This window comes from Dunckerocampus dactyliophorus, chromosome 21, assembly GCF_027744805.1.
Source record: "Dunckerocampus dactyliophorus isolate RoL2022-P2 chromosome 21, RoL_Ddac_1.1, whole genome shotgun sequence".
Classification (NCBI taxonomy): Eukaryota; Metazoa; Chordata; class Actinopteri; order Syngnathiformes; family Syngnathidae; genus Dunckerocampus; species Dunckerocampus dactyliophorus.
In genome coordinates this window covers 1,620,957-1,633,036 of record NC_072839.1, presented here as the reverse complement: position 1 = coordinate 1,633,036, position 12,080 = coordinate 1,620,957, and the positions used below count along the sequence as shown (strand labels likewise).

The following is a 12,080-nucleotide window of genomic DNA, read 5'->3' as shown; positions in this document are numbered from 1 at the left end:
GCAGCTATGGTGCGTTCAAGGACCACTGAATAAAGTGGGAAATCTCAATCCTTGAGGAAAAAATGTTTTCAGTGAAGCATAAAGACATAAACATGTAGAAAAATGTGGGTTTTATAAACAGTGGTGCATGTGTGCTGTGCCTTTGCCTGCATTATCACGTATTAATGAATTATTACCAACATAGGGTGAATCACGAGTGTTTTCGAAAAAAAAAAAAATCTGGATTTTTATTTTATAAATTATTACCGACTTCAAGTGTTTTCTTAAAAAAATGTGATAAAAAAAGTAAATTATTACCAATTTAAGGTGAATGAGATATGTTTTCTAAAAAAAATCCAATTAAAAAAAAAATTATTACTGACATAGGGCAAATGAGATGTGTTTTCTAAAAAAAAAATATATATATATATATATATATATATATATATATATATATATATATATATATATATATAAAACCGACTGAGGGTGGGCGAGATCTGTTTTGTAAAATGATAAGTACTTTTAAAAAATGTTATAAATTACAGACTAAAGACAGAAATATATACACAGTATATATTATTATTATCATATTTATTATTCCAAATATATGATATAATTTATATTAAAAACTAAACAGCCACAAGAAAAAACTTTGCAGGGCCATGAATGCTGAGTGGTGCATGTTGCGGGGCTGTCAAATAATCTGCTGACTGTATTATTTCTGCAGGCTCAGTCTCAAGGGGCCATCACCTTCAAGGTTGTTCCTGCAGTCCAAGATGAGCTTTCAACCAAGGAGCCAAAGGTAGGACAGATGTGGCCATAACTGACTGATTGATGTCTTTTCTGAGATACATAATCACGTCAGGGCGGCTTTGGCTAAATCCAAAGGTAGTTCAGGAACCTTACAGCCTTTTCTACATTGGTGCGCTCCAAGCATTACCAGCATTAGTACTTTTCAATCTGAAACAGTGTGTGGGTGTGTCGATGCAAACTAGGAGATGGGGCACAGAGACCTGCTTGGAAAAACTACAAATGATGCTAATCTTAAGATAATGATGATCTTTGTCTTGGAAAGTATTATTGTGGAAAGCAAAGTATCCGTACGTAAGAAATTGTCTCCCCTTTCATGTGAAGATGTTTGTGAAGGCGCTCTTTGACTACGATCCAAAAGAGGACAAAGCCATCCCGTGCAAAGAGGCGGGGCTGGCCTTCAAGAAGGGCTCCATCCTGCAGATCATGAGCCAAGACGATGCAACCTGGTGGCAAGCCAAACATGAAGGGGACGCAAACCCCCGCGCTGGCCTCATCCCATCCAAACAGTTTCAGGAGAGGTGAGAAACTATTGCATCCTAAATAAACACAGAAGGCATCCTACGCCGGCTGTTTTTTTCTCATTTGGACACATCAGTGGAACATGGAACTTCACTGTGTGGCTGCACTTCTCCCATCACTTCTTTGTGCTGCAGGAGATATTTATCAGTCATCAACAACACTAGTTATATTCTACATTGTTTTTTTGCAGGAGATTTGCCTTGCGAAGCCGTGCTGCAATTCTCCCAATCCAGAGGTGCTCCACTCGACGATCCTGTAAGTTTTGCTTCAATGAAATGGGGAAATGTCGGGCTTCAAAGTTTGTTACAGTAATCCCTCGACACTTTGCGCTTCACTCTGTCACCTTTTTAAAAATACATATATTCATGAATAAATCAGGTGGTTTCGTGGTGGAACGTGGCCTGTTGTTAGCCCAAAAAGTATGCATACTGAAGTAAATTGTATGTGTTTTTTTGCCTAAATGAAGCATTTTCAAGCAATAAAACAGCTAAATGAAGTAAAATACCAATAAAAGGCATTCAGAAGACGCATTCAAAGTTGTGATGATATGTAGTATTCTACACTGGCCACCTGGTGTCAGTAATGTTACGTTTATGAGACAATAACCACTGCAAAAGTACTGGACAGAACGGGAATTTAAAAAAAGAACATGTGTGACTCTATATTATGTCTTATTTACTCTTATTATGTCTACTATGTTGGGTAATAGGAGTGTAAAGGTGACTATAGGGGTGTTATTTCATGTCTAGAGGGCTCTAATCATGTTAAAACCCGTATTTAGAAGGTGGTAAACGGGTTTTCTATGCTGTAAGTATGGCAATATTTCATTTATAAATAAAGAATCCTACTTTGCGGAAATTCACTGATCATGGTCGGGTGTGTGGAACCAATGAACCGCCTTAAACAAGGGATTACTGTAACAAACAATCCTTTCGTGAAGAATAACCAATTGGGGGTGGGAGGCAACATTTATGAACAACAGTGCTTCATCATGCCCACCAAAGAGAAAGAAACCCCCTCTTTGCCTTCCTGTGTCAGTGACACAGCACACATTTCTACGTTCTCATGACCTCTTTGTAAAATGACAAAAATATCAACAAGGTGTGTGTTTGTGTGTGTGTGTGTGTGTGTGTGTGTGTGTGTACGCAAAAGAAATCATGGGAGAATCTCTATCCAAATGTTCTGAACTCCTGTGTCCATGGCGGCGTCTTACTGTACAGAATCCAAGGCAAGGCAGAGGACGTCCCTAGCAAGGCCTGTCACGATAACAAATTTTGCTGCATGATGATTGTCCTACAAATTATCGTCAATGATAGATGGTAACACGTGTTGACAATGTTTTTTGAGACCAAGTACATCATATCAAAAGTACATCATATCAAAAGCAATAAAGTTTAATTTAGCATTGTAATTGGAATGTCAAGAGCTTTTACATAAAATTGCAAGTCTAATCCTGGAGCTTTATTAATGTAAGCTATTTTTATGACACTCTTATTCACACTCCGCTGGGGAAATATGTCCACACACTCTTCCTGTGCGAGCTCCCCGCACCACATCCATCTGCCAACGTGAAATTAACTGCGACGGAGCCGAATATCCAACGTACAACCTGAAACTAACTTCACCAATGTGCAGAGTGAACCCTCTTGTCGCCCAGCATGTGCGGTAAAGAAAACAAGCATGCACGCACAGGTCAATTTATCGAGGCCAGCAAAATGAGCGACTTTTTTTTTTTAATCGTTCGATTCATCGATTTATTGATGATCTTGTCAGGCCTGTACGTAGCGCATCATTACATTGTGTTCTTTAGATGGCACACGGGCTGAAAGTAAACAAACATCGCCTCTGCTGGCAGCAGCCAAGCAGTGCACTTTGGCTCCATTCATCCATCCATCAGTGAGAGCTGATTGAGGTTTTATGCTGGGTCTGGTGTGTGCCTGTTGGATACTGTAGTGAAATCACCTTACTTTGTACTGGAAATTAATATTTTTGCTTTGTTTTTTGAAGATGATGTGCCTGTAGAGTTTGGTAGGTGTCTTCCTCTTTTTCCTCGCAATTCTTTCTCAAACCCCCCACCCTCCTCACCCCCCTTTTTAAAATTCAACCTTTTCTGTATAACTTTTATTCCATTTCTCTCTTCCTTGACTGATTCTCACAGTTGCTGAAATAGAAGGTACTACTCATTAACACCTTTTTCATTCTAACCATCTAACAGTGTTCGTTGGAAAAAACATTGGAAAAGAAAAACAATCGGGAAGCTATGAAATAATTCCCCTTTTGCACTCCAAAATATTCAGCAGCCATTGTCAATTATGTTTATTTTCAAAGCTTTCAATCCATTCAATGGATGAAGAGTAAAATTTGTGTGTTAGGCCTCATGAAAACAGTCTTAGTTTCTTTATTGAGAGTCACAAAAAGTACAACGAAGGAGGGAGCAGAAACTACACTACTTCACTTGAAAAAGGCATCATACGTTTCTTTCCGTTATTAAAACAAAGAAAAGCAGAGGGCCAAGCAGGGGAACAACGGGAAGACGCCACAACTGTTAAATGTCCATGAAAGAAAGAACGACAAACAAATTGCTTTCCAGCAGTCAGACAGCCAATCAGTAGCAGGGGCGACCGCTAGTTCTGCCCCCAGCTGGAGCGAGGGCTTCTGAAAACAGGAAAAACACAAACACATGCAGAATGTTGGAGTAATTCAAACTCCAGTAATCCCTTGTTTTTGGCCGTTAATTGTTTCCAGACCCGACCGTGATAAGTGAATTTCCACCAAGTAGGACCCCTTATTTATGAATGGAGTATTTTTGTAGTTACAGAGTACAAAACCTGTTTACCACTTTCTAAAACACCTTTTAACATTATTAGAGCCCTCTAGACATGAAATAACACCCCTATAGTCACATTCACACTCCTATTAACCAATACAGTGGACATAATAAGAGAAAATAAGACATAAATAAGACATAACATAGACTCCCACATGTTAGCATTGAGAGAGTTCCTTCTGTGTGTACAGTACTTCCTGTGGTGGCTATTGTCTCATCAATGCAGCATTACTGACACCTGGTGGCCAGTGTAGAATACTACATATCACATCTTTTCATGTGTCTTCTGGATGCCTTATATTTTTGTTTTACTGCATTTAGCCTTTTTTATGCTCGAAAATGCTTCAATTAGGCAAAAAAATACGTAACATTTGCTGAAATATGCATTTTTTATACTAATAATAGGCTGTGTTCAACCACGAATCAGCGATGACTGATTCATATATTTTTGAAAAACGGCGAAAGAGAGAATGTGAGGGATGTGTGTGCTGCAATTTGACAAACAAATAGATAAAATCTACAGCGAGGCTCGACAATTTTGGAGTGCAACTGTAATGCATAACATTCATTCATTCATTAGAACATGAAAAAGGTTCATATCCATTTTCTCTGAATGACATGCACACTAGTTGCAGCACCATTGTACTTTTATGCCGAGCAAAGGACAACAAAAGCTAGCGTTGTGCATCATAAGCATATGGATGTAAAACAGTCGTATGATCAGCACCAAGTGATGCTGCCGTCCTTTTCTCGTCTGGAATGATAACGTGCCTTTCTTTTGGCCCCTCCTTTCTTCCTCTTCTCATCACCAGAGGATGCTGACTTTATTAGCGGCTGCCGTTTAGGTGAGATGTGTCTTCTTTTGGCTTTGTGTCCCCTCCACTCCTTTCCTTTCCTGCCCCTGCTGCCCCCAACGTGGCCGAGACCTGCTTTTATGCATACAGTGGAGATTATGTCTTCACAACACACATTTTCTACTGGAGCCTATCCCAGCTGAATTCATGTAGAGTAACCACAAGGCATTCTGTATGCTGTGGCTCTACAGCAGTAACTATCATTCTCATCACCATGTGGTTCTTCGCTGTCATGTGGTTGGCATGCATTTGTTGACTTAAATTACTTTTTTTGGGGGGGGGGGTTGCACAAGACATTATTAGTTTGCATGGTTTGTTGGGAATGGAGTTCCTGCAGCCAATGGTCTCGGAAGTAGAGATACACGATATCGTTTCTTACTGATAAATTAGTGCTTCTCAAGACCAATATGGTACCGATATACGGATACGGATAACTTTTTTTTAGAGCTCGATGGCGGGGGGGGTTTGCCCTCATTGCGGAGCATTTGACGTCCGTGAATGTGAATGTTTGTTTACACGTGAGCTCAGAGGAAGTTACAACGGGCTGTTAACATCACAGACGGGAGGAAAAAAGCAATGCTTGATTTGCTCACACACACAGTATGGGTAATCTCGCATCATTAGAGTGTTTTTTTTTAATTACCGGTTATTGGAGCTATTTTTAATGTTATCACATTTATCGGGATGATGTCATAATTCCCTCATGTCGGCCCGATAATTATCGCACACCCCAAGTAGAAACGCATCTAACAGCCATATTTTAACACTAAAACTTCATTTTTGTATTCAAAATGAATGAAAATCACACGTGCATTTAGTTAGTCAGTGGCTGATGCAGCAGCTACAATCTCCAAGCTAGACATAATGAATGTCCCAATGAAACAACACTGCTGTCTCAAGTAGTAATTTCCCAATCAACCCATCATTATCGGTCTGGTAATTATCGTGCACCCCTACCAGGAAGGTTGCACAACATCGCTCAAAATCCAATTTGCTGTGTTTGTAAAGCAATTATTGCCACTTGAAACAATGCAAAAAAAAAAAAGTTTTATGAGGGTATAAAACCTGCTCTAACTGTCCGTGTATTTTTCTAAGTCGCACTATAACTAGTGGGAAAAGACGTTTTTCATCAAATGTAGCAAGGTTATGGTAGCCTGTGGTTGTGTCACTCCAAAAAAGTGGATTTAATTGTTTCAATCGGGGGGTTTCAAAGGCAGCCTCCCTTCAGAGGACGTCATGCAACGGGGGGGCTACCGTACTCTACGCCACAAAAACCACAGCATATTTTGTGGCATTCCGCTTACACTAAAAATGAATTCATTTTGACTTTGGGCATGATTAATAAGAATTGGAAATGATTGAAAAATGTTTGTCTTTATTTTTCTCAAGCGTCTGCGCCTACCCCGAATAAAGGCCTTTGAAACCCCCTGATTGACTGAGCTGTGTGTGTGTGTGACGTAACGTAACGCACGACTGCCGTTGAGCACTACGCTTGTTTGGAAGTGTGGTGTGGTTACACGTCCCTGCTTGAGACCATAACACATGAATGTGGTGCCTGCTGCAGGTCGGAAGAGCGCCGTCGTACCGTCAACCTGACGTGAACATTATTGTGAATTTTGAGGGCAACATTTCTTTCCTTTTACTTTCCTCTCATCAGCAGAGTTCCTTATGTACTTTGTCCCCCCTCCTTCCCTGATTGATCCGACCATTAACATACTGTTTCAACCCAGATGTTTATATTCTTTCATATAATTATGCTTTTATTGGCTTTTGGCCACACGTGGGGTGTTGGACATCAAGCCATGGAGTTCCTTGCCAAAGTTCTGCAACCACGAAGCTGCAGGATTATGTGCGTTGGAATTTGAGCACATTCAGACAATAAGATGAAATTTGTCATTTGTTGTTTTACAGATGGCTTCATTGTTTTTTTGTTTTTTTTAAATCTCCAGCAGCCCATCCACTCTGCCGTATAAATCAGCCGTAAAAACTGCATTATTAAAGCCTATTATTAATATCAACTTCACATGAGCTTTTTTTCCCATTTTTTATTTTTTTTCCCCAAAGTATTTCAACTTTCTTGTGAAATAATCTTTGTAATTTTTCTTCTGGTAATATTTTGACTTTATTCTCATATTATAACTTTTTTCCCCCAACCTAATTTTCAACTTTATTTAGTTTTGTTTGCTTCTCATAATATTAAAAAAATATATTTTTAAAAGAAAAATAACATATTTTTTATTTAATATTTAAACTACTGTATATGCTACTAAAATGACATTATTTTCCTCATAATATTACGAGTTTGAAAATTGTGACTTTTTTCCTTTTTGGAATAAGACTTTTTTTCTTGTCATATTTTGACTTTTATCATGTAAAATTACAGCTGTTTTTTTTTCATTTCTGCTATTGTTTATTTAAAAAATTCTTATTTTCAAAATTTTCTTCTTGTAATAATGACTTTATTCCCATAATATTTTGGGACTTTTCACGCAACCTAACTTTAGCTTCTCTTAATATTACGACTTTTTAAAAAGAACATATCAATTCTTCAATATTTCAACTCTATGCTACTAAAAGGATATTATTTTCCTCATAATATTACAAGTTTATTCTTATGACATTTTTTTCTTGTTAGAATACAACTTTTTCCCTGAATATTTTGACTTTATTCTTGTAGTTGATTTGATGTTTTATTTGGTTGTTAAATTCTATTTTTAGAATGTGCCGTGGTTGGGAATGCTCCCCAGGCCGCACTTTGGTCACCCTTGTTATATTTCATATTTCATACATTGCATGTCTTCATTCTGTCTCTAGTTGGGTTTCGAAGAAGCTTCCGTCTGAGCAGGAGAGAGAAAAAGACCAACAAGTCAATGTACGAGTGTAAAAAGAGCGAAATGTACGACACGGCCGATGTTCCCACCTATGAAGAGGTGACTTTATACCGCAGACAGGGCGGAGCCAAACACCGGCTGGTGATTCTGGTCGGTGAGTAATGTGACGTTAAATGTTTCAATGATATTGTTTTGCAAAATCGAGTGCCCAGGCAATTGAGTGCGGCTGTTAATAACCCGCCATGGAGCCAAAGAACGTTGTGAGTCTCAGCCATTTGATGCAGAAGGTGAGAAACACGATTGAATTCCATCTCGCCAGGATGCACGGGAAGTCCGCATCAACAAGAAGTTCCATCCATTCCTCAGATGTAATATTTTGCATTGATTTCTGCATGTAAAACGATCTTTTTTTTTAAAATAAAAATGCATTTTTGCGTTTCTGGAATGGATTACAGTTATCCTTCCAATTTCGCAGCTGCACTCTTACCAGGGTTTTTCAAAAATGAATAAATCACAGTGTTTCGTGGTTGAATGTGGCCTATTATTACTAAAAAAAAATGCATATTTAAGCAAATTTTATATATTTTTAAGCATATTTTTTGCCTAAATTGAGCATTTGCAAGCATAAAAATGGCTAAATGAAGTAAAATCCAAATACAAGGCATTCAGAAGACGCATTTAATGACGTTGTGATGGTATGTAGTATTCTACGCTGGCCACTAGGTGTCAGTAATGTTACATTAATGAGACAATAGCCACCACAGGAAGTATTGCACAGAACAGGATGTAAGAAAAGAACAACAAGGAACTCACCCAATGCTAGTGTGAGTCCATATTATGTCGTATTTATGTCTTATTTTCTCATATTATGTCTACTATATTGGGTAATAGGAGTGTAAAGGTGACTATAGGGGTGTTATTTTATGTCTAGAGGGCTCTAATAATGTTAAAAAAGTGTATTTAGAAGGTTGCAAACTATGCTTTAGCTCCCAAAATAGTAGAGTGTAGAGCTAATTAACCGTGATAGATGAGGGATTACGGTACTTTCTATGGGAAAAATGTGCATGTTTTGTTTTTTGCCTGCAGGACCGACTGGGGTTGGCTTGAATGAGCTTAAAAGGAAACTTTTGATTTGTGACCCTCAGCACTTCAGTGTGACCATCCCACGTAAGTTGTCCTCCCTTTTAGGCGCGTTTGTTGCCTTAAAACATACGTGTGTGGTCTCATTTTCACCCTTTGTCACATGACTGAATACTCTGTTACCTAACGTATCGCTGCAGGTGTGTATTTATCTGCTCTTACGCAGTCATACAAACAAAGCTCGTCTCGGTGGACTGTAGTGTCGACATGTTTGGACATAGGGTGCCCTTCCACGCCGGCCCAGCAGTGAGTGTGTGTGAGACGGAGGTCATCACCTCTCTCTCTCTCTGTCAGATACCAGTCGGCCGAAGAGGAACCAGGAGAGCGATGGTGTGGAGTACCATTTCATCTCCAAGCATCTCTTTGAGACGGATATTCATAACAACAAGTGAGTAAAAGCTTTGTTGATGTTTCTGTTAACTCTGTCAATGCCAAAGACGTACTTGTACGTCTCTTCTGTTTGTTTTGCGCGAGAGGCAAAAAGAGGTGATGACGCAACTGCATGCTAATGGATGTCACTTTTAGAGCCGTTTAAAGCCATAAAAACGGCCACAAGGTGGCAGAAGTGCTTTTGATAAGAGCTCAGCGTGTGAATTTGAATGGACAAAAACATACGTGACAGCAAGGAGGAAGTGGAAGAACGCGGAGGAGTGTAGCATGCAGAAGGTTACACATTGTAGGGAAATGTTAACACATGCACGCACATGCACACACACACACTTCAGTTCCAAATGTGAAAACTGTAAATAGTTTGTGGTGTTATATTTGTAAATAAATTGTTATTGATGTAAAACAACCCTTATTTGTTGTGTTTATGCTGTGGTGTAGTTGTTTAGATACTTCAGCTGTCGGTCACAAAAGCAAAAAAATGTGTCACTTTGTGAAAGTTATGCTTGAAATGTATATTTTTCTCTCTTTTTTTAGTCGGGAACTGATATTTCCCTGAAACTTACCTATGTTCGACTGCTGATTACTAAAGAATGGAAATGGTAGAAACAAACTTTTTTTTTTCTGATGAAAGACGGGAGTCTAATCTTTCTTTTGGTAGGTTCCGTGTTTGTATGGCCACACAACACAATTTCTGTGCGCCTTGAAAGATCAGTCAAAATCGTCTAAAATGGCCGGTAGTGAGCGGGAGGTCTTTGGAAAAATGGCTGGCATTGAATGAGTTAATAAGCCCATTTTTTATGTCCTTCTGGCTTTCAGGTTCATCGAGTACGGCGAGTACAAAGGGAATTACTACGGGACAAGTTTAGACTCCATACGCTCTGTCCTGTCCAAGAACAAAGTGTGCCTCCTAGACGTGCAGCCTCATGTGAGTGTCCCATACAGTATTTTCAGTATCAGTGTCTTTGTGCCAACCTTCCTTTTATGTCCTCCTTGTGTTTGTGCCAGCTGGCACCTGCTGACATTGTCGTGACCTTTATTTTCTTCTTTCTCCAGACCATAAAGCACCTGCGCACGGCAGAGTTGAAGCCCTTTGTGGTTTTCATCAAGCCTCCCACGATAGAACGACTCAGGGAGACCAGGAAGAACGCTAAAGTCATTTCAAGCAAGGATGAGAAAGCATCCGCTAAGCCCTTTGCAGTGAGCGCACAACATACTCATATGTCATTTCTCATCTCATTCTTTCTCCTGGATCATTTCACATCATTCGCATTTATTTATCATTGCCTCATTTCTCCTTACAAATTGATCATTTATCATTCATTTATTCTAATAATTCTCATTTCTCATGTCTCACTGCTCATTACTCATTGATCATTTCTCATTGGCCATTTAGAATTTCATTCATTTATCATTGCACATTTCACAATTCTCATGTCTCATTGCTCATTTTGTCATTTCAGAAAGACAATTTATCATTTATCATGCATCATTTATTATTGCACATTTCTCATTTCACAATTGTCATTTCTTATTGGTCGTTTCTCATGTTCCATTGCCCATTACTCATTTCACAGTGATCTTTGTGTACGTGATGTGTGTTGATGACGGTGGTGTTTATTTTCGCTTCATCATCCATTTTTCCCCTGCTTTGACAGGAGGAGGACTTTGAGGAGATGTTGGCGAGCGCCCGGACGATGGAGGCGCAGTACAGTCACCTTTTTGAGAAGGTGATAGTCAACGATGACCTGACGGAGGCCTTTGGGGAGCTGCGTTTGGCACTAAAGAAAGTGGAGATGGATTCTCACTGGGTTCCTGTCAGCTGGACTCACTCCTGAGGCCTGCGCAGCCTGGCAGGAAGAAAAGCGGAACATGCAGGCTTGGATCTTTGCTGTGCTGAATCTGCGTGGATTTCAAGCTCAGTTAGATGTTTTCGGGTCTGTGGGCATGTTTCTAGGAAGCACTGATCCAAATAGAGCAAAGCCTGGACCATCCCAGTACCAGCAGAACATCAGGAATGCCAACCAGGAGCCTTTCTTAAACATTGGACTATGAGAAACCAAAGGAACTGTCATGTTTCTTCTCATCAGATTGTACAACGTGGGAAATATGTTTGCCTTTCAGTCTCATTATGTTTCTATGCACCAAGTCATTGTCTGGTACATCTCTTAAAGGGCAGCGTATCCTTAATTTTATGAGAAAAGTAATATATTTTCTAATATCTGCTAGTTTTGGAATATATTTTCTAATATCTGCTCGTTTTTGTAACATTTTATATACAATACATATCTCACTTTTCCACAGCTCAGTTGGACTTTTATGCTAGAATTTGTTTGGAAAAAGTCTTGTTTCAGGGATCATTTGCATTTCCTTTTATTTGATGTTTCATACGTGGGTTGCTTGTCAGTTTTCAGGTTCATTAAAGCAGCTTGTCTTTAATCCGGTGTCGATGTCAACCTCATTTACGCCTGCTTTGGATTTGTTTTCACCTCTAATTTTAAAGCACAATTATGTCCTACAGAGAGAACATTTGTGTTACGGTGGTGAGTGAGGTGGACCACAGAATGCAGAGGCAGGAGGAGTGAATCACCGTTCAGAGGCAGTCACAGGTGATACAACAAAAGGCGCTGAGGTCCGCACCTTGCGGAACCCCAGGGAGAAATAAGTCACAAAGGAAACCAAAATTATACAAAGGTGCAGGTAAGGGGCAACTGGAAGGGACCCAGC

The 12,080-nt window shown here is 39.4% G+C and overlaps 1 protein-coding gene across 5 annotated transcripts in view; it reads left to right on the top strand.

Annotated features, from left to right (window-relative positions):
• The window catches only part of mpp7a (MAGUK p55 scaffold protein 7a), a 31,722-nt gene extending 19,937 nt beyond the window's left edge, over positions 1–11,785 (top strand). For 2 of the 5 annotated variants that reach the window (XM_054765402.1, XM_054765403.1), the window contains 12 exons: positions 710–784; positions 1,117–1,313; positions 1,505–1,569; positions 3,322–3,342; positions 3,473–3,487; positions 4,954–4,986; positions 7,810–7,980; positions 8,913–8,993; positions 9,261–9,354; positions 10,173–10,281; positions 10,410–10,553; positions 11,012–11,785. In XM_054765402.1, coding sequence (XP_054621377.1) covers positions 710–784; positions 1,117–1,313; positions 1,505–1,569; positions 3,322–3,342; positions 3,473–3,487; positions 4,954–4,986; positions 7,810–7,980; positions 8,913–8,993; positions 9,261–9,354; positions 10,173–10,281; positions 10,410–10,553; positions 11,012–11,191 — 1,185 coding nt within the window. In that variant the 3' untranslated portion in view covers positions 11,192–11,785. The remainder of the gene's footprint in view (positions 1–709; positions 785–1,116; positions 1,314–1,504; positions 1,570–3,321; positions 3,343–3,472; positions 3,488–4,953; positions 4,987–7,809; positions 7,981–8,912; positions 8,994–9,260; positions 9,355–10,172; positions 10,282–10,409; positions 10,554–11,011) is intronic. The other 3 variants (XM_054765405.1, XM_054765404.1, XM_054765406.1) reach the window with 3 other exon arrangements.
• The last annotated feature ends 295 nt before the right edge of the window (positions 11,786–12,080 follow it).